At 38.2% G+C, this 23925-nt stretch overlaps 1 protein-coding gene across 3 annotated transcripts in view; it reads right to left on the bottom strand.

The window, feature by feature from the left end:
* Window positions 1–23925, bottom strand: part of TRIQK (triple QxxK/R motif containing) — a 63188-nt gene that overhangs the window by 9035 nt on the left and 30228 nt on the right. For all 3 annotated transcript variants that reach the window (XM_013172358.3, XM_048075261.2, XM_066990591.1), the window contains exon 3: window positions 5862–5947. In XM_013172358.3, the coding sequence (XP_013027812.1) occupies window positions 5862–5947 (86 nt within the window). The remainder of the gene's footprint in view (window positions 1–5861; window positions 5948–23925) is intronic.

The raw sequence follows: 23925 nt of genomic DNA on the forward strand, positions 1-23925 counted from the left end.
ACAAAATACCACACTCAGGAAATTTTAAGTTTTTTACATGTTAACTTATTTGTTTATTGTCCTCCAAATAGATGTATATATATATATATATATATATATATATATATTTTATCTGACACCATCTTAATCTAGGTGAAAGAGTACCACAAATTTCTGTCTCTGAAATGGTAAACTATTTCTAGATATTTCTGAAAAGGGATAAAAAGAAAATCACATGGACCAAGGACATTTGTCTTTTTAGAAATAAAACTTACATGGACTTAAAAATAAATCTTCTTATCCCATATAATTTCTAAGTGGAAGACTTTAGCTGGGCATTCACTGTGACCATTTTTTAGAATTTCAAAAAATAAGAACTAAAAATGAATGTTTACTTGTTAACAAGACATTTAACATCTAATGCAAGGTAACAAAAGTAATTTACTAACTTTTATCAGTAATTTTTAGGTTATAAACTTTTACCATTAAGATTTTCAGATGTTACAAAAACCATTATGGTCTCAAATAATGAAACCAAGGTACTACTACAATGTCATCTAAAACAGATGGTTATATGATCACAAAGCAGGATTCATTTTAACACAGCTAAATGCAAGATAATATAGTAGTTATAATTGTAATATTGTAGTACTACAAAGATGCTACTAGATAATATTGTAGCACTTACAAAGGCAGTACTTACAAAATGGAAGACTCTGCCTTGAAAGCCTGTGACTCTAAAAAGGTCTTTCGATTTAAGAGGTAACCACTCCCTCAGTGCGATCTCTAGATGTGGAAAGGGGGATTTCCAGTAAGGAGATGACTGTTATTTATTTTATCATAGAGAAGAATGAGAGGTAGCTTGGTTACAGCATATAACTATATGCCATATACCTGTATTTAAGTAAGATGCTTCACAGTGTGGGGTCCTTCTACCTTGTTTACAAGAACCTCTTGAGGTCCTGCCGAGATTAGATAAACTCGGTCTTGAAATAAGATGTAATTTCCTAGGAACAAGAATGAATGAACATTCAAGTAACCTCTTGGGGAGAATATGGACTTCCATGGCTGTGAGTCTTTTATAGCAAGGTTTCTCAAAAAAATAAAGGTAAAAATAATTAGCCATTGGGAAGAATACTTCAGCTTGGGCATGTGTGAAAGGAGGTCCTGGCTGCTAGCTCTGGATCTGGTGAACAAAATCCTCCAGACTGCTCCCTTCCTTCAGGGCCTGGGAAGACTGGAATTGTTTTCATGGTCACTGCTACATTCTGAATCCCTGGAGTAACAGATTGTCAAAAATAATGACAGTTCATGCTTCTGTGCTTCAGACTTTTCTATATAGGATCAGAGTAAGAGTTTCTGTCCTTTCCAATAAATTTCCCTTCAATTATATTGATTCCATTACCGGGATATGATGTTTTATTGTTGGACTTCCTTTCTTTCAACTATCCTTTGAAGTGTTAGAGCTTGGTCATAGCCAGATACTAAAGCCTGAGAAAGATGGACTTCTGCTCTGAGATGGTACAGAAAACCCTCCTAAGCTCCCGCCTGGTGCATCTTGTTCACATGCTGAAAGTCACCATGATTACTGTGCTTAAGTGTACTGGTCAGGCCAGGGTCAGACGGGAGCAATCTGATTTTGTTTTTTCACTTTGTACGCTTTTTTTCCCCTCTCCCTTCCATTTCAAGGTCAGGGATCAAAGTCTGACTGCTGGGAGCACCGGGAATATATCACACTGTTCATTGGTGGTATATTAAGCTGCCCTGCTCTTTTTGTGAGGCACATAAACTGGTTTGAAGACCCAGTACTTTGGGCCTACAAAAGTGCTTGGATTTCCTAGAAGGTATCTGGATGAAATTTTATGATCTGTAGTATATAGGAGGCCAGATCAAATGATCTAATAGTCCCTTGTGGCCTTAATTTCTGCAAAGCTATGAAACTGTATTCCCAACATATCTTGGCAAACAGTCCACTAACATAGCAGATTATGAGCAGCATGAAATCAGAGAACACCCTTTGCCAAAATACACTAGGAATGTTTTGTTATCTCTTCATACATAACTTGTTCCAGATGAGATAAACTCTTAATAGAGAGCTAGCTAGCTAAACAATAGATTAAGCAGATATGCAGAAGAAAGACAAGACAGAGAGCTTCCACTTCTCTAAGAAACATTTATTTCTTAGCTCAATCAATGTACTATGATGCTAATAATTCTCTATGGAGCGGTATTCTGCAGCTGATTATGTCTTTGCAAGTGGGTGTAAAATGCTACTGTTCAGATTTGTGTCTGCTTTCCAACAGTAGAGAAGACTTCATCATCTATCCCTTGGACCACAGATTCATTCTTGCAGCCTGTGAAAAAAACATCTCCTCAAGACTTCCCATTACTTTTGGCCTCTGCATACAAAACCCCAGCTATTTGGGGCTGAACTTGAACACTCCTCAAACCATCTTCCCCTTGCCACCCTCCCACTGGCACCTCTAAGAGCTGAGTCAGCACTGACAGCATAGAGTCCTTGCTACTCCACCTGGTCGTCACCTCCAGGTGGGCTTCCATCAGCACGACCTCTGGGGGCAACAAAACAACCACAAAGAGAAAATTCAGAGGCTCCCTTTTTGGTACTGCTATAAAGAATTTTGTCTTATCCAAAAACCAAGAAACATCCAACAGATTGCTTTCTCTCCAAGTTATTTCTTAAGACAGGGATCCTGCTTGTCCAAGACGCACCATGTATTTTGGCACTGTCTGCATTAGTGTCATGTATACAAACAGAGCCAGCACAATAGCTCTTTTACAATATTTAATTTTTAAACATGTTTAAAGAGTGAATATTACATTGAATACTAGCATGGTCACCCTGCTTGAACTAACTTTTGATAGTTATTAGTGCTTAGCTACTTCTCTGACATTATCAACATGGATAAAATCTCTCATTGGGGAAATTAAAAAGTACTAAATGGCAGTGACTGAAAGAAACTTTGTTACTTTAAACCTTGCATTAAAATGACAAGGCAATCAAAGTTTGACAAGACAAGCTAATTAGTATGCCAGCGATGAAATGTGAAGGATCTCCAGGGGATCAGTTCTCGAAAGTTTTATGTCATTTATAAGGCTTTTTTTTTAAAGCAAATGTTGTCAGCTCTTATGGTGAAATACACAACAACAGAATTTCATTATCTTCATAGATATTGAGGACTACATCCCTTCTCTGTTTTTCAGTCCTCCTCTTTCCCTAAATACCTTAGTTTATATCTAGTGGTTGTTCTTCCCATGAATTGGACCCCAGTGCAAAACAATGCTAGAGGTATCACTAAGTACTAAAAAAAACCTATTGTAAATGGCATTTTCGTAAATGTATAAAATTTTCCTCTTTCCTTGAGAGGTTGTACTTCTATAAGTATGATAAGGTTATATCTCCTCTACAGTATTTTTATTACCTGCAACTTAGCTTTTATAGGAAAATGTTAATATATTTTGAAGTGCTGCATACCTACTATATCGTGTATTGAAACCTGGATAAACAAATAAATGGAGAGTGCACATATATATGTTTTTTCTCAAACATTTAACAAGAGCCTTGGCCATTTCTATTTAAAGTGCTGCCTACTTATTGCATTGCACTGTAATTACACCACTTTTCTTTCAACACAAACTGAAGTTAGTCAACTGTCACAGTACAGAATCGGAGCCTACGTCGTATAAAAACACTAAAACCTCACCCTTAGGAAGGTGAACCATGTTGTTTATCAGCATCAGAAAACTTTGCTAATATGAAGTGACAGCTGTGAGAATACCTTCCCAAATGAGGAGCTCAGGCACATGCAAAACTCTGAATATTAGGAAACAAACAATTATGTGCATTTAGCCTCGAAATAGTTTCAGAATTGTACATAACCTGATGGGTTATATAAGCTCAGCGAGAAGGTTGTATACAAAGGCCGTGCCTTCCTTGCCCCACAAGCACATCCCTGCAGGGAGAAGTGTCCACCTTCCCTTCCCTTTTGCTTAAGCTCTGCCAGCTTTTGTCAGCAATTAGGAAGCAAGGAAAACGACTGAGATCTGTTTGGGGGCAATCAGAATCAGATTTTATGGCCCATGTGTGCAAGAAATGTAACAGCCAGAAGACAATATTTTAAAGTTTTTGTTGTTATTGTTGTTATGTTTTGGTTTGTTTGTTTGTTTGTTTAAAAGGCAGAGGCAGAATTGCAAACCTAAGACACCTAAGACATTGCAACTAGCGCAACCCCAGGAACACAACACCCCAGGACCTGGAGAGCACGTGTGCACTTTGATGGCAAAAGTCATTCCAAACTGCAACAAAGCTGGCATTCTACAAAAATATGCAGAAACAATTTGTACAGTATAAACTGTTCTTGTTCTCCTTATTCACTAATATTTGGTATTCATTATACATATGATTACACGTATGCTTTTCTATTCTCCATCATTTTAAAGTAATAATTACTCAAGATAAAAATGAAACAAAACATAGTCTGAAGGACATATTTTTCTCACTTGTAAGAGATACACGTAAAACTTGTACATTTCTAAAGAACTAGGCTGTACAACAAAAGTCTCCAGGTAGAACATCACTTTTAAAAGGTCATGTCATTGAAAGTAAAATGAAAAGAAAAAGTAAAATTTAATAAGAAGGGAAGGAGAAAACATTGAACTCAAAAGGTTAATAATCTATCCTTTAAACAAAAAAGGCAATCTACTTTTTCTCATTAAAACCTGACACACAGCACTAACTGAGGAGATTATGTTGTGAAAACATACTGCATCGCATGGTAATGCTTGATCGAGATCAGCAATCAGGAGCAAAAAGAAAGCACTGTTTCGTGATTATAATAGCAAATTCTGGAAGACAACCAAATACATCATCTGGCAGCTCAACAGCTGTTACAGCTTGGTAGTAATACCTTGGCATTTGCTATAAGCTATAACTTGAAAAAATTGATTTCTCATCTGCCAGAAACAAGAAAATGTTCTCCTTTTAACATTTCTAAAGTTCCTTTCACTAGAATACTCAGGTGTCTGATCTTTTAAAAACAAAGCAAACAAACAAACAAAAACACAACATTTTTTAACCTTCCTGCTAAGCTAATTGTATATTACTTTGATTCAAAAATAAGTATGATGGAAAAATATTGGATGCCACCTAAATAAACAATGTACATTCAGCCAAACTCCATTCTGATGATACTGGATAGAACATAATATTCCTGATTGCCTTCCTTCTTCATATTCACAGCCATATTCAGCCAGCCACTATTACACTTCATACCAGCCTGGAACAGGGACATTTCCAAAACATATTTCAGTCCCTTTCCAAGTATTTTGCTGCTAGTTAAGCCTACTGTTTTCCAAGTCAGAGGTAGTACACAAGAATGCAGACTGAGATGATAATGCTGTGAATTTACAATATTTAACAAACACTGTCTTTAAATGACATAAGAAACTTATTCTAGAAAGCCTAGTTCTTAGAAACGGGTATAGGGCAGGAAGAGGAAGAAGGGAGATGTTTTGTGTATTGTCACTTTTGTAACAATATAAAATCATTAAAGCATTTGTTTTGTGCACAGAGTGGCTCACAGAAAAGATCAATTTTCTACGTATATAATATTTTACTGACATTAAAGTATGCATCAGAACAAGAACATGGACTACTTAAAATCCTTTAGTGTTTCATCTATTCTAGTTATCTTAGGGTTAAGTAAAAGCAATCCATCATAAATATTTTAGATTCCGGCATTCCACTTAGATTTTGAAGTGTCATAAACAATATCTCTCAGAAATCAATATTCACGCAGTACATCTATGGGGAAAAGAAACAAGAAATACACAAAGGTGGGATAAGCTATCAAAGAGAACTCTACCTTCACGCCTAGTGCAGTTTTCTTGGCCTCTGCTTTTAATCTTGTTGCTCTTAACATAGGCCTGGTTTTCTTATAATCTTGTTTTCCTAGAGCAGAAAAACACATTTATTGAAAATGATGAAAAAAAAAAAAAAGATAAAGAATGTCAGCAATTATTTCAGTTTGAAAGTCAGATCTAACATTTTGAAAACATCCCCCAGTTCAGCACTTTAACCAGAAGCTGCTTTATAAGCCAGGGGCCCAACCAGTGCAACAATGGTCCTCAGCACAGGTGATGATAGCAACAAGCAAGAGTTGATAAATCAGTGCAGAACTTATTACTCCGGAGAGACATCCAAATACACATACTGACAGCCACCCACTAGAACAATGTTTACTAAATTGTTCTGTACGCATCAGACAGCAAATAAGTAGATTAAAGATGGATGACGTTTTTTTCCCTCACTTTTCAATCAAAACAAAATTTTCATTATCATTTTTGTTGGTTAGTCATCTCTAACGCACTTATAAATGTGTAATACGTGACATTCTGGTGAGTGTAAATGTTTCATCATTCTGAACGGGAACATTATTCCGTGAGTAGCAGAACTTGGAGACATGCAGGTCAGTCCAAGTAAGCATTAATAAAACCACTGCTTCGCACCATCCGTTTATAGAAACACATTACACAGAATCCTCCAGAAGTGTCTTAGATGGACTTTTAAAAAATGGGGACTACCTCTTGCAGCCACTAAATAGTGCAGCCAAGTGTTTCATTACTGTGAGTCTATATGAACCGAGTTCAGAGGAAGACATGAAAGTACTTAGAAATGTCATAAATCTTTTATCTCAACTTAATAATAAAGCATAAGATACTTGATATATCTCAGGTATATTTTTCCTGCTTAAAGTCCCTGCTACTGTTGTACTGTATACTATTAACCATAGCCTCTTTAAGTCCACAGAAGTCAAGGTACTGATACAGTCAGAAAAGGAGGAGAAGGAAAAGAAGAATACTCTAAGAAAATGCTCAGAGGGGTAGAATCTCAGTGAAACCACTTTGTCTTTTCAAAAAAGTCCTTTCCTCCACCCCCCACCTGCCCCATGCGTACATGCATTTTGTCCTTTTTGCCTATTTACAAAGCTGAGCTGCAATGCTTAAAGTAGAAATCTTTCATTATTTTCTTTACCACTAGTTTTACATCTAGGTTTCATCGTTGTTAAATTCAGATAACTTAACCTTTTCCTCTAAAAGAGTGCTCAGTAGTTTTGTGCATGCAGCACTCCCATTTAATCTGCCAGATGGGGCCTTATGTTCACAATCAATAGTGCAATCTTCTCATTTCATTGTCATCTTCAAAACTGGGATATTACAGCACAGTGGAGAAATTCTGAAACATGAACTGGAAAAGAAAGATCTTCTCCAGCGATACTCTGAATTCATGGAAACACACTTCTACCTTTGTCCACCTTTTCTGTTTCATCTCTCTGCTCATACTCAATGCAGAGCTCTTCTCTGTGTAGAATATTGTGGATGCTGAACTCGCATTATGAATTTGCTCTCATGGTATAATCTCTCCTCAGCCCTGGGGATTATATATTGTGAAGGTCTCTGTATTATCCGCTGGTCAGGTATTATTCATAAAAGAACTGAAATAACTTAGAAAATACCCAGTGACAAAAAGAAAAATAACCAAAACCAAGTGAAAAAAGCATATATCCAAGGAGCCTTCTTAGAGGATGGAGTGAAGATGACAAAATGACTACTTATGACTGACGTTCCAACATATTCATCCAGTCAACATATCATATTTACAGGACAGGATGACTGCACCATTATTCTTCAGAAGTCAATGATATCTGAAAACAGGATGCAACAGAGAGTGGAGTGCTGTAATATTCTAAACAGTTACAGAAAGAATTGCAGGAACAACCCAAATGGCTAAATCATGAGACGAAACCAGCCTGAAAGACAATGTGTTTCTTCTTCCTAAAGTACTGCAGTCGTACCTTTGCAATGAAACAGTTAAAGAGCTGTCAGAATTTCCATTATAAATGGCAGGAGTTTATAACTCATAAAAATTCACTCCAGGGTGAAATTTGGCATAGGTATACCCCAGTCTTGAATTTTTTTGTTTGTTTGTTTGTAGCCAACTTTCAATAAAGTGATGCAGCTGTTCTTACTTACTCATGAACAAACTATAGAAATTTATCCATCTGATATGTTTTAAGCACAACAAATACTTTTGTTTAGAAGTATAAAACTGACAAGGACTAGGTTCAATTTCAGTTCTCATAATTCAGATTTGCTGTTCTCCCATCTGGGGTAAATAAAGCAGGACAGACAGAGGTTTCCCTTCCTGTGATGCCATGGAGTTAGATAAAAACTAGAAAGCTTTGTAAGGCCCATTAGGAATGAGAAAAAAAGTCAGATGCTGATCCCCACCTCCTCTTCCTCACATTGCCCATTCTCCCTCTTCCTCTCCAAGGACCAGCTGTGAAGGTGACTAGAGCAAGGGTAAATATTACACAGTCTATTCCTAGAAAAGGGAGAGATTATTGGTGTTCCTTCCCACAGTTTCAAGCGTTCTGGTACTGTTTATTCCAGTACTGTGGGTATGGCTAAGACTAGATTCAGCTTATCCAGAGAATACATCCAGATTTATATTAAATCTGATATGAACAACTAAACCCCCCTATATAACAAATAGGCTATTTTAATAATGACTCTAGAGCTGGTAGTTCTCCAAATCTATGCACCTGTCATGAATTTACCACTCTCCTTGCTAAACGTGAAAGCCAAAGGAAAAAAATATATATGGTAGGGAAACAGTCTGAGTCCACGAAGTGCAAAAGTTTAAAAAGGGCATCTGTGAAGTCCTTTGTAATGAAAACCAGATTTAGCTATTGTACTAAAAGACTCTTAAAACATCTGAACTTTCTGAGGCCTTGGGAAAGACATCTGCACTACAGGACTATAAAGAACTATGAAATGCAAAGCCCGTATCACGTGAACACTGATCATTACCACCTGGAAAACAAGCAGAAATAAATAATAATAGCTCCCTATGTTCTTCTGAGTCTGCAATTTCAACCAGTTGGAACACGTATATTCACACTCCCAATTTCTTCTAGTTTTATCTACCTCATCCTGCAAGTTTTCTTGTACATTTATCTGTCAGAGTCATCAGTTAAAGTTGTTTCTTCTTCCCAGAAAGTGACCATCAAAGCCAGTTAAGACGGACTCATCAGACAAAGCCTCATTTGTCTGGTTTACCCAATGTCTATTCAAGACAGACAGAGAGTTTTCCTGAGGGAACATAGGAAGGCCAAAAAAGAAGCCAAAAACATAGAATTGGAAAATTTCCAGACCAAATCTTACTTTCTGTATTACCTAAGCAAAATACTTTCCTCTTTTACTTCTTCACATTATCATTATAATCAATTCTTCATTTCTTCTCTCAAACTCCAGTGCTGACTTTCCTTTTTTTTTTTTAACTTTTTTTTTTTTATAAACTCACCACTTCTTTCTTTACAACTTTTCTGAAGTCCATCCATCACTTTCTTTCAATTTTTAAGGCCAAAGAACTAGTCCATGATAAGGAAATTTTTCTTACTGCCTACAGCCATCTCCTCCCTGCTTCTCTTGCGCCTTGCCAGTCCCTCCCAAGAGCAGCTGCAAAGACCATCCACCTTTCCATTTCAGTGCTTGAAGTTGTCTTCAGAAGCTCTCCAGTGCTCACCCTTCATCCCACCCCTTTATCCTGTCCTTGTCTGCCCATATTGTTTTACTGCTCCTTGGGTGGCAAAAGGACCTCAGTAGTAGCTGAACGGAGTTGTGCCCGTTTAGCAATCCTGCTTTGAAACTTTCCAGGAGTGGAAATGAAGACTCTTCTATTAGCTGTAGAATTAGAAAAGCGTAAAGATAACAGTGAAAGATGGGGAGAGTTTTTCAGCTACTAAACACAGCTGTATTGTGAAAAATGCCAAAGTGTTTCCCTCAGAGCAAATGTTAGGTATTCATACAATATGCAGCATAGAGTTGTTTCTCCTCATGTAACTAGGATTAAAAGGCTATGGATTTCACAAGAAATGTTGTGATTTTTCTCTGTTCACACTAGAGAACAAGATCCCAAATATCTCCTATTCAATAATTTTAATAACAGATTAGAGGTGACCCTATCTGGTATATTCAGCATCGGTATATTCTGGTATATTCAGTATTCTCTTTAACTAAACATCCAATGGCACCACAATTAATGCAAAACTTAGACTAAATAACACATATGAGCTAGGTAAGTTCATTAAGTTCTCAGGGATATTTTTTTTTTACTCTGCAGAAACACTGTGACATTACGAGGTACTATGCATAACTGTATTTTTGCCTAGATAACAAACTCTGTAACACATGTAACTGAGAATGCAACGTGCTGAGTGCAATATTTTAAGAAAATGGACTACACCTAAGATTTTGATTAAAGATGCTGCCATTTACCATACAACCTGAGCCTATATAATAACTTCTTAAAAAAAATTAGATTCCTGATCCTTCTAGATGTTTACTCTTTCATTGCAACAATAGCTTATTACTGGAATTGAATAACTGACTAAAGACTGCCTCTCTGCTTTTCAATTCATCAGGCTTAAGCAGAAACAGGACTGCATCTTTGGCCTTTGTTGATACTGCTGTCCAAGCTTATTATCATATGAATATCTAGTTATTGTTTTATAAATGTTCACATTTCAGGAGCTCTCTGCTTTCTTTTCTCTCAGTAGACTTTACCATATCCACCTTCATTATCGTCATGTGGCAGCACTGCTCTTTGCCTGCATTTGCTACTTTAAAAATTAATGCACTGCTATTTTCTGAATACTGTACTGCGTAAGCTGCTTATGAGTACATTATGCTATCAAGCGAGCACATGCAGAAAAGCTTCCTAAACTGTTATTCTTTCAATGAAAATACAGCTGGTTCTGCTTCAAAGGCACTTCTTTTCACCTGCAAATGGACTTGCTCCTACACTTATTCCTCAATTCATTGTCTTTTATTTGTGTCTGCAAATCTTTAATTGCCTTTAATTAGAAAAAAGTAAATTCAGTGCTTTAATCTTGCAAATACATTCAATCATAATTCTGTCTGGGATGAATACCAAGTTCTATTCACTGACTGATCTTTATAACAAAGGTATATAAATTTATTGTCCGTTTATATAGACCACACCAATTAAGCCACAATGGAAAAGCAAATAGATAAGAGTCAAAATATTTGAAATGAGAAATGTGCAATCTAAATTTAATTACTCAGACGAATTATTTGAAGATGAGTTATTTACAGCATGCCAAAAAACCTGACAGATAGTAAAATTTGCTAATCAACATTACAGATTTAAAATTCCTTTCAACGCTTTCAGTATAATTTGTAGCAACCAACAAACTGCTGTCCTGAATCTTTCTGTGCTGGTATTATAGTCATAATCAAAACACTAGTAAGATTTTTCTCCACATCGTAGCAATATATTTCATATGCTAAAGTATTGTTTAAAGCGTAACAAAACTACAGCTACCGTGTAAATTTTAGCTACTGGTAGTAGTTTAATTAAAATACATTAACGTAACTGATGCTGACACCCAGACTAAAATGTATACATAGATAATTAGAAACTAGAGATAGACTGGGGTCAGCTTTACTGTCAAACTGGAAGTGTGAAACAGTACACCTAGTTAAGCTGAAATCAATGTCATTATTATTATTATTATTATTGGTTCGAACTAGTGAAGGTTCCAGGAACCCTCCTGCGAAATCCTACTAAACAAGGACAGAAGAAAATGGTCCTCTGGGCTTTTTAGGTTTTCCACAGTCTGCCTTTGAGCAGCCCCTCGATTTCCCCACTGTACCAGGGGTAACAAAGGGCCACAAAGATGATCAAGGACCTGGAGCAGCTCTCCTACAAGGAAAAGCCTAGAGAGCCGGGACTGCTCAGCCTGGAGAAGAGGAGGCTCAGGGTGAATCTCATCACTGTCTATAAATACCTGAAGGGAGGGTGCAATGAGGGCAGTCAGGCTTTTTACAGTGGTTCCCAGTGGCAGGACTAGAGGCAACAGGCACAAACCAGAACACAGGAGGCTCCATCTCAACGTCAGGAAGCACTTCTTTACTGTGTGGGTGACGGAGCACTGGCACAGGTTGCCCAGAAAATTTGCAGTCTTTTTGCTTGGAGATCTTCATAAGTCACCTTGCCATGGTCCTGGGCAATCAGCACTAACTGGCCCTGCTTGTGCAGCGGGTTGGACTATAAGATGCCCAGAGGTCCCTTCCAACCTCAACCATTCTGTGAAATTCTGTGAATCAGTAATGTAACTGATGTGCACCAAAGGAATTGTAAAACCAACATGGTTTTACTAAGGTCAGATCGTGCCTGACAAATATGGTGGCCTTCTACAACAGGGCTACAGCATGGGGTGGATAGGGGAAGAGCATCTGACATCATCTTCGTGGACTTGTGCAAAGCATTTGACACTGTCCCCCATGATATCCTTGTCTCTAAACTGGAGAGACATGGGTTTGACAGATGGACCAGTTGGTGGGTAAGGGATTGGCTGTATGGTCACACTCAAAGAGTTGCAGTCAATGGCTCGATGTCCAGGTACAGATCAGTAATGAGTGGTGTTCCTCAGAGGTTGCTATTGGGACTGGCACTATCTAATATCTTTGTTGGTGACATGGACAGTGAAATTGAGTGCACCCTCAGGAATTTTGCTGATGACACCAAGCTGTGTGGTGCTGGAGGGAAAGGGCTGCCATCCTGAGGAACCTGGACAGACCTGAGAGGTGGGTCTGTGAGAACCTCATGAACTTCAACGAGACCAAGTGCAAGGTCCGGCAACCGGTCTGGGGCAATCCCAAGCACAAGTACAGGCTGGGTGGAGAACAGGTTGAGGAGAAGGACCTGGGCATGGTGGTTGACAAGCAGCTCAATATGGCCAGGTTGGATGGGGCTTTGGGCAGCCTGGTCTAGTGGGAGGTGTCCCTGCCCATGGCAGGGGTGTTGGAATTAGATGATCTTCCAACCCAAACTGTTCCATGATTCTGTGAATTCAATAGGCTGCAAATACAGCAAGTTAACTGACTCAAAAGTTCAAGTCAGTTAGTACCTTCAACAGTTCCATAATTTTACAGTAGTTTATTTTTTATTGTGATGGAATAAAGTTTATTTTTTTTTCTATATGCCCTGAAACTCCTGCAAATGGACCGTCTCAGTAGCAGAGTTTTTCTTTAAGTGCCTTTATTAATGCCAGCAAGTTAGGTGTCCGGTATGGGGAAAGAAGTGTTTTCTCAAGTGCTTTGTAAAATCATCCAGATCCACAGAGGTATCAATGCAACTATCGTCTAAGATGTGTGTACAGAAGTATATGTTTAAACCTTTTTCAGAGATCTTAAACTAGCCACTGTGCATTCAATGAGTAACAGAATTTGAATCCAGTGAAACTCTGTGAAACTCTAATCATAACTGACATCTATGTCTTAAATACGCATGCATCATCTATAACTCTACAACTTTAAATTTGGAAATAACTATTGGTCTGGGAACCTCAGAAAAACACAATTCCAAAGAAAATTCTGGCCTAACCTCAGTTAAAATCAGACAGCAAATCACTCATCAGTAACTGTATTTAGGGTGTTATAATCCACCTTCGAGAACTGGTGCCAGAACTCTAGTTCATATGCATGAAAACAGGACGAAGCCCTCAAGTATTTAATATAGTTTTTTGTGGTCTCAATGTCACACAGACTATTCAAGTACCACTCTTTTCCAGAGAAACAGAAAAGAGGTTTTCTTGTTTTTAATTGCTGTGATTACAGAGTTTTCGGAGTCTCAGGTTAACAGAAACACTTTGTTATGTCTTACACATACTCAAGAATATGTGTGTACTCAGAAAAAGCATGAAAACCCCCCACAGCCTCTCTCTTTTTTATTCAGGTTTAATGGCAGCTCAAATCACTGACCATTTTTCAATCTTGAGAGACAGAACAGCTTGACACTAATAATACATTTGCAAAGGACACATCATCATTTAACACAACATTAAGTGCTCAGGGACAACTTTTTACCGTAGACACAATGTGCTCTGAGCTCAGGGTTGACATTTAATGCTACAAAGATAATCCAACCAGTCATTCATGAGGGGTAAATTAATTTTCAAGCAACTATATTTCAGCTCTAAGCCAACAAGAAGGATGCATTAAAATGAATAAGTTCCTTGTATGCCGTCTGCAAGATTAAAAAAATAAAATAAAATCAAAATATAAAGCATCCTTAAATATATCAAAATATACCCATTTAATTATTGCTATCTTTCTCCGATTCCAAAACGCAAGTCTGGTAGTATTTGTTAAATATAATATTCTGACTGGAAACAAAATCCCTTAGAAAATCCCTCAGAATTTCCTCTGAGTTGCCATGAAAAGCAGCATTAATGAAATGCTTTACATTTAAAATCTCAACTAGGGATAGGTTGACTATAACAGGCAATTAAGAAGTATAGAAAGGTGCTAATTCAAATACTTTTTAAAGGAATCTTTCAAAAATATACATAAAAATTTAAGAAAAACATTTCAGAAAGCTGGTTATCAATAACATAGAAAAAAAATCAATACTCTAAATCAGTTAATTCAGTCATGAAATTTCATTATTTTCAACACCTGCAGAATATTTTCAATTAATTGTAAGACCATAACAAAGGTTATGAAGAACAGCAGTAAAAATATTGATATTTACTAGACAGAGTTTGATGGGCATTTTTTCATACATTCCGAAATTAAATAATCTTTTTAAACCTTTTGCTTAAGCCCAACAGGTGTGTGCTGACAGCCATTAAAAAGTAATAGCTCCATGTAGCACGGAGTATCTTGAACGCCCATGATGACAGCTCTCCAATTAACCTCTCCAACAATCTCTCTTAACATTTTTCACTCAGACAACTATGAAAACATTAAACACCTTTCTTAAAAATAAATTAACATAATTAATTCAAAACAGGTCACTGGGTGAGTGTTTCGCTTCTTTTCTTCTCCGCTTACATAATATATACATGCATTAATGTCCGTATGTAGTTTTGAGCACATTTTTATTATTTTGCTATGGAACAACTACCAGCATTTGCACTTTCATATACACAACCATGTTTTAGTATAAATTCTGAAACTGAGGAAAGCAAAACAAAAATGTGACTGCTTAGGAGCGAAGTACCAACATTAACATGAGTACAAGCATGCTTTTATCAAACATTTGATTAGGTTTTGAGGAGAGAATGGAAACTACCGTATGGTTTCTTTGACGATCAGAGGTGTGAAAAAAGCAGCACAACGTGTGGTACGGGCCATATAGCACACAAAGAATCTTTCTGCTTTTTTGAGACAGGCTGAGCCCAGCTCCAACTTGGCTTACACCGATTTTATTAACTTCGCTGGCTGCAAATAGAGGAAAATGTGATATACCCTGTAATAAGTGGAAACAGAGTTACAGACTTATGGTCAAAGCTTTCTAGGAAGACAGACACAGCATGCAGCACGATACTTCCAGAGCCATGCAAGGTCTGCGAGTGCTCCTTCGTTCTTTGCAACCTCTGTCTTTGCAGCCTCAGTCCTTCTTTAATATATTTTGTTCAAAGGTACACTCATAACCTCACCTAATAGGTAAAAAAGCTGAACAGGAGGAGATCTACCAAATAGAAGCTATGTAGCAAAGGCAAGAGAAAGGGAGTGTCATCATCATTGTCACCGACACTCACAGTATCTGGAGGACCTTCCAGCAACCATGTTCAACACAAACACGGGAACTACAGAATCACAGAAGACAGGTCTGGAAGGGATCTTAGAAGTTACCTTGTTTGTGTCCTCACCCCAGAGGAAGATGAAGTTTACTTAAGTAATTATCGACGGATGTTTGTCTACATAGTTCTTAACAGTCCTTAAAAAGGGAGACTGCGCAGTCTCACTAGTTTTCCCCTAGTTCTTCATGAACTTTATCATGGAAGTTTTCCGCATGTTCAATATCTAACTTAGACCTTCCTTACTGAACTCTTAGAACATTACTTTTTGTTATATCCATCATAAACTTGGAGAACAGTTGATTTATTATCTGCTTTTTTTCATAAGGTAATCTTTTACTCCTACCTCTTTACTTTCTCCCACACTGAATTTGCAAACTAAATTCATCATCCCATTTACCATTAAAATACTGGGTCCAGAACAGACCTCTACGGACCCCTCATTACACTTCTACAAACAGACACCAAGCCATTAATAACCACCAAGTAGAGTTTTCATAGTAATTTGGTACCTATCTTAGAGTAGCTCCGTATTCACACGTCTCTGTTTTTTTATCAGAATACGCTGTCAAAACGCCTTGATAAAGTCGAGGCATATGGCGCCTCTTCCTTTGCTCCATCCTTAAGATTTGCTACTCTGTCACAGAAGAAAATGAGATTGGATTGACAAATCACATTGGCTGCTACTTACCTCCTGGTTGTGCTGTAGATTCTTACAAGACACCGTGTGTCCCTGTCCTGAAGGGTGTGAAAGATGAGGGAGCGGCATTCGATCATTTATGAATATTATATGTCCCATCTGTTTGATTGTTATTGTGATGTTGGCTGTATAATTACCAGAGGTTAGCTCCACTAAGAGTGAGCCCGTCCTTATGCAGGAGGGCAGAAAATGACTACGAACAGTTCTCCGCTGAGAGTATTTAAAGAGGATAAAGGAAAATGTGGAGACTGACAACCAGGTCACCCCATTCAGCTGCCCACAATAAAACATATCTATGTAACAGATGCTCCACAAAACATCTTCCCTGTTCTTCTCACCCCCAAAACTACAGAGACAGAAATTTCTCCCACTTTCTTAGATAAAGTTACATTTTTTTGACCTTACACAGAATATGAGTGATTGAGGTCACAGGAGAAGCTAAAGATCCCCTGCCAGTGATTTTTTTTTTTTCAAAAAAAAAAACCAACACACATGCAAATGACTCTAAGACCACGATCCGAAGAAAACCAATACCCCCTCTCCTCTTTCCCCACTGAAGAAGAAAACCCGTTCAACACTCTGAACCAGAAAGAAACTCTTCCAGACAATGTCTCTGGCAATAAGTGTAACCTCTGAGCATATGAATGGGCCAAAGCAACCACTGCCTAAAAAAACATTCTCAATACTGGTAATGCGAAATTTATTCCCAATTACTCTGGTGTATATCATGCCGGTGCCAGACAACATCACTGAATCACTCACGACAGTGGTTGCTGAATAAGCACCGCGGTATCACCACGCACTGCAATATTAAACCTTCTGGATAAAGGGTCGGTGGTGCTTCAGGAGGTCAGCAGAGCTTCTCTCCCCCTCTGCTACAGTTAACCCCTTGCTACCTGATGTGTCCAACAGTACCGATTGCAGCCTGTCCCTGGGAAGAATCACAGCGAGACAGCGGCACCCCAGAATCACCCCTTCACCCATGCCCCTGCCAGTAGTAATTTGACCAGTATTACTACATAAGCTGTCGTTAAATCCTATATCTGATTTTAGGAAAATCAAAAAAGACTTGCAGCAAACAAAGAACTTTGATAAAGTCACATTATGAGTCAGGGGCAGAGACTTGGTGACAACGCAGCTAAACAGAGGCTAGGCTGACTTCCTTCTAACGCCTGCTTGATGAAAACATTTTTTTTAACATTAGCCTGTCTCTTTGCCACCAAGACTAAAAACATTCTTTGCTTCAGATTGATGTGCTGGTAATTCATCACCGGTGGTCGCAACTCGCTGAAGAAAACCTTCCCAACTCTGACCTAAATCATACCTGAATTGGAGCTAGAACTTGTGTGTAAAGGACTAAATGTAGAGATTTAGTCCAAGTATGAGATTCATGGATTTCACCTAGGAGAGGAGAAGCTGCACGACCTGAGAGAGACACCCTACGAACACTCGCAGCCAGGAAAAGCACTCGAGGACAACACTTGATCTAAAAAGGGACAGGGTGGGGGAAGGAACTAAAGACATCTGGGTGAAGGGACTTGCGTGAGGTCAGGCACCAGAAGAATGGCACGACTGTGATCCTGAATGTCTTAACTCCTGATCCACTGTCTTATCCAGTGGATAATGCTTTTCTCAGAATTGAAAATAAATTGGATGCTGTCTGCCAAGATGCAGTAATTCCTCACTAGTAAGTCATATCATTCTGGACCAGCTGTATATTACAAGACCATCCCAAAATACAAGTTGTAATTTATTAATTCTGCCTAAGTAAAAGGTTTGCAGTAATACTGTCAGCATTCGCAGTTCTCACTTCACTGAAGCACGTTGCAAAGGATGCTTTGTCAGACCTATATATCACTGTCACTCCAGGAGTCAATGCACTGACAGCCTTAGCAGAGGTGGATGTTACAGGATACTGTGAAAGTGATTATGTAAGTTGGAAAAGCAGGTTTCTGGTGTCTCACTCCAGCAATGCAGAAATCAGAGGCTTTTAATGGAATTAGCGGAGAAGGGAACATCTCTTGTATACATCACCATTATCCCTTGAGATCCTAAAATTACTTGTGAGCAATAATCTCTCCAACTCACTCATAATTTTAGCACTCCTAAGAACTACATATCTTCAGTTCACCCATAATTTAAACTTCTCTCCTTCAACAGAAACATCACCTGACAGGTCTTAACTAAAAGTGAATGACAGCAATAGCAGCTTACTTGTAGTGTAAAGGAAATGCATATTTATGAGCACCCAGAGTAATGGCTTATGGACCTCAGAACTAAAGGTGTAATAATGTCTTCAAGGCACATCAGAAGGCACAATTTTACCTTCAAAAGCCAAACTGGGCTACAGCCAGTGATGAGATCTGTGTTTGTATTAAGATACTAAAGCTTGCTGCTACAGAAAGAAATGATAGAGAAGCATGTCTGGCCTTTACGTTTATCTTTACTTTTCCAGACTTACTATTCCATCTTTCTTTCCCCTTTGTGAAGGCTCATGGAAGAAGAACGCCATGTGTGTGTGCAGCGTATTAGAACATGTAAAACAACAGCATCTTACTCCAGACTTCAGGACTGGACTTGATGCCTTACAGGAGAATGTCTCATATCCATTCACTGCACTCATCAATATAGAAACAAGAATAGCTAGACTTGGCTTTACACCTCCTCTTTAGGCATATACATTTGTCAGTTAACTAAAACACCATATTTTTCCAATCACATTGCCATCAGAACAATAGCAATGAGTTTATCTGAGACCTTTTGATTTTATTTCATTATCTCCAGAATCAGCCCTCTGTTGATGTTTTTATGAATCAAGTCAGTCTGTTTCAGTAATAGTTTTATTTTGAACCTGACTTCATCATAAACAATTTAAATAGTGAAAGGCATCTATGGGGGCAGTTTACTCAGAGAAGAAAGGACTGCTCCCAGCATAATTTTTTTCCAAAACTTAACTCCATAGGATGATCTTCTAAGTATGTTGCCTCCTGTAGAAAACATAAAAGCTGGAGAGACTGCTGAGGAAAACAGCCTAGAGTCTGGAAAACTATTCTATTAGAGCAGATAAAACATTGGAGCTGCTTTTTATTCCTCAATCTGCCACAAAATTATTGTATAACCCTGGGAAATCTCTTTCCCTCACAAGACTTTGGTTCTCATCGAAAACTCTGAGATGTAATGGTGTAATGGTGTAATAGAAGTGAAAAACGCTCATGAGTGTTATCTATTTGAGATGATTCTCTATTGGCCTATATTAATTTATTTTTTAATATTTTAAAATTGCATTTACAAATATAATGAGAAACAATTAAAAAGTACCTGAAAAAGTAACCGAATCTGCTAGTGACCCTTAAAGTCAATTTCTTATTCATTAAAAATGTATGATAAATATTTATAAACCCATGCACAAAGCAATTTCAGTTTCTGGAATTAAAAGCATATACAAATACTCTAAATTAAACAGAAAATGAACTTTTAGCTGTGCCTGCTTCCTCAGAAACTCTTACTGTTGACATTGGTCTGATCACCAAGGTCCTAAGTAACATCTCCCCTCTCTTTTTCTCTGCTGAAGAGATCTCTTCATGTAAAGTCACCAAGTTTGGCCTCAAGGGCAATACATGACGCAGAATTTCACCCAGGCACTGTTACGTGCAGCCCAGCAATTAGGTCCTGGGTGAGGTGCATCTGCTGGGGGTTAGTCCTGATGTGCAGCACCAGCAGAGACTCCACCGCTTCCCGTGGCAGGGTGCTCCCAACAGAAAGGACAGGCATTGCTCAAGACAGATGAAAGAGGTTATTTGTAAACTACCAGAACAGTTCTCTATTAACATTCCTCTCTCTGATTGATTCTTTAAACATACCAGAATGGACACATTTATTATACATAGCATGCAGAGTGAAAAAACAGTCAATGCATTTCTTTTTCAGTCATTTTTCAGTCCCTCGCAACCTAGAGGTTTGTCTCACACTCAGAGTGAATTGCTTTTGTGAATGTCTTGTTTCATAGATAGATAGATACGGAAACACAGAACAAAACAAAGCCACACACCCTCCCTATGGCCTGTTTTTGAACAGTTCAGTTCCTCAGAAGAAAAGAGACACAACTTCACTTCCAGTAACAATGCAGTCCTTATGACAAATATGCTTTTCATAGATCCAGGGAAAAGCCTGTGGATTTGATTAAGCCAAGTTCTAAGAATTGAGCAAAGGGATTCTGTACATGCATAATAAGGACCACTAAATTATTAAAACAAAACTAGAGCAACTAACATTTGAGTGAAAGGTGCATAAAATGAAGATTTCCATCAAATTACCTCGTAGTTCTTTTGGTGCAAAATCCAAAGGAGCATCAGAAATACAACGCTAATTTCAGGTTCATTTCTAATCTGTAATTTTTTTCTTATGATAAAAGGGCTACAGAGTGTGGCAAAAGAACTCACTGACAGTTCACACAATGGTGTGGCAGTGCTTTATTTTCTATTGGTCAACCCCCTCCAAAATAACACATGAAAATTCCTGAGGTACCCACCTACCTGTATTTTTAATACAGATACAGATATTAACAGGTAGGAAGGCAGGCACTGAAAAGTCAAGGAATTAACATAAAGTTGTCTGTTCCTAATCTGAACACAGAACTCCATTTCACAATAATGTTCAGAAGCCCCTTCCTCTCGCCATAGAGAAGTAAATACGGATGATAAGATTCATTGACCAAGTAGTATGGTATGTAACAAGTGAGACAAGGGACCAGAGGAAGATAACAAATGCATTTTTGGTGAGGATAATAGACAAGGACCAAAATCTCTCTTCTTCTCTCGGCCACATGTTTTGTGTATGACCTTGGTCAAGACTTTCAAGTCCTAGATTAGTCTTCCTTCTTTTCTGGTAGTAAAAGTGTAGAGATTTTACAAGGTTAAACGTATAGCAATGGCCTTATCTCATTCTTCCGAGGACAGCATCCCTCACCACCATCACACAGCAGCCCTAGCTGATATGTTAGTGACCAACAGTCCAAGTAGATACATGTACCTTGACCACTTTCTGGTCCAGGGATTTCCCTAACTATAACCCACTTCAGTCAATACAGCCATCTACTGCAAGATACACTGGGAATGAAGCTCTTTCAGTGTCCCCCATCATAGTGTGCAGTTCCATGATCGCAGCATTTTTATGCTGAAGATTTCAGCAATGTTTAGTGCTGTACACCCACATGAATTTAATTTAAAATGCGCTAAGCTAAGTTAAAATTGTTCTTGGGAAACAACTGATTTCGCATACACTGTTCAATACATACATAGATGGTTTTACTTCTGAAAGAGAACTCTACCTAAAAAAAGCACTTTAGTCAGTGATGTATACAGTGGAGACCACCCATATTACCATGCCCTTATTCTATAGCCTTTGGCACCCGCTATAAACTCTATCCAAACTCTTCCTATTTACTTACTGAACGAAATATGTTCCTGGGTTCCTTAAAAACCTACAAATGCTTTGTGCTTCTCTCTTCTGTTCCCTTGGAGATGAGGTATTTGGTATGAACCTTTTGTTTTGTTTTGTTTCCCATTGACATTTTTTATGATGAGAATGCCTGAGTCACATCCTATTCCTGCCAGTGGGACATCCCACAACAGCTAGGGCCAAGGGACAACAGAAAAGTCTCGTCAAAGACGTACCTTGGGATTCCCCAAGAAATTGTATACTGTAATTACTAATAGACTCTGTCTCTCTCTCAGTACTGTCCTTCTCTAAAATAAAGTATAAAAAAAAAAGAAGCAGCAACATCAAATGTACCTAGCAGATTATCAAAACAAAATAACAACAACCAAACAAAAACAGCCAAACAAAAAGAGATGATGCTATGGAAATGCTTTGAAAGTTTTACCATACTACGTTGAGAGCACAAGCACTGAAAAACAAAATGTAACATGACCACAAACATGTACCCCTCTTCTCATATCTCCCTCCTTCCATCCCAGACTTTCAGTATGAATTTCATCTTCACTTCAACAAGGAGAAAAAAGCGTGTGAAATTCAACATGATCTTTTCAGTTCTCCTTAAATTTTGATTTTGGTGAAAACACCCAGTATTAATTTTTCCGCAAGTAAAACTACAGGCAGAAAGTTATGGTAATCCTTCCAAATGCATTTTCTAGCTATAAATATCTTGGAAAGCTGCTCCACTTCACAGTGAAACTTTGTCCATATGGAACATATGACTAGAAAGGACTTTGTGAACTACTGAAATCCAGTATTCTGTTAGTGAAGGCACCCATATCATTCAGTTTTGTTCAAAACTGATCATAGGAAATGATCAGTTGGAAAGCAATCTAGAGCTTTTCTCTTCTCTAAACTACAGGTAGGACATCACTCAAGAATCTCAGTCTCCTATTGGTAAGAAATCACCGTCTGTTTTCCAGCTGTGTCTCTTTATGGACAATTTAAATTCAGTTACAGACTGAGTGCATATGGACTGCTGCCTTTCCCTAGTGTTCACTCCTAAAACATTCACTAAGAGCAAACACATTTGTCTCAGCTTGTGTTTGGCTGGGCTAAAAAATTTAACTTTAAAATTGTTTTTCTTTTCTTGGTCATTCTAATAGTTCTTTCAGCATCTCTCAATTCACTGATGAGCAAAACAGTAATCAGTACTTCACATGCACCGTCACCTTATCCAATAGCTTTAATTATCTAATAGCTTTTCTTATCTCTACATTCAATACACACAATGACAAAACACATTTCTTCATGGCTGTATTTTGGGTGCTCACTGGAAACAAAGGCTCCTATCCTGTCCTGTCCTGTCCTGTCCTATCCTATCCTATGCATTTCTGGCTGATGAATTCACAGCACTGGTAGCAAGCTGGTCATCAAAGTAAAGATATAAGCCATGCCTTGAGACATTGACACAACCCACCCTGATATTCTCACATAGCAATGTCTGACAAGTGCCACATCTTTAGTTTTCTATTTTTCCATCTGCCCAGGCAAAGGAGGGTAGTGAGCAGCTCTGAGGACCTTTTCTGTGTTATGACGTTATGCCAGTACCGTTCTAAGTAAATACACTACGAATGCATTTCAGAAGCAAATAATCAGAGAGAAGGTCAGAGTAATTCAGGCTGGAAGGGACCTCTGGAGGCTACCTGCTGCAGCCCACTGTTCAAAGCCAGGCTAACCTCAAAGCTAGATCATGTGGACTGGGTCTTCATATATGCCAAAAAGTCTCCAGAGATGGAAATTCCACTTCTCTAGGAAACCTACAAACCATGTTTAGCCTCCTTTATAGCAAAACTTTTCCAGAATTGTTACCAAGTTAGCAACGCGCACAGTTCTTTGATAGTATTTTGACAAAAGACAATAAAATCCTAAAGCAACAGAAGCCCTTCCAGCGTCTAAGTGTTATTCATTTTTTATCTTCACACTTACGGATTGGATTTTGCTCCCGGTTAAAAGGATGAGCTTCTGAAATAACTTTGCTCAGTTCAGTAGTTCAATACCTGTCCCAAACCTCCACCAGAGGAAAATCCAACCTTCCAGTCATGGCTTCTCGACTGTAGGAAG

Source organism: Anser cygnoides, chromosome 2 (assembly GCF_040182565.1).
Source record: "Anser cygnoides isolate HZ-2024a breed goose chromosome 2, Taihu_goose_T2T_genome, whole genome shotgun sequence".
NCBI lineage: Eukaryota > Metazoa > Chordata > Aves > Anseriformes > Anatidae > Anser > Anser cygnoides.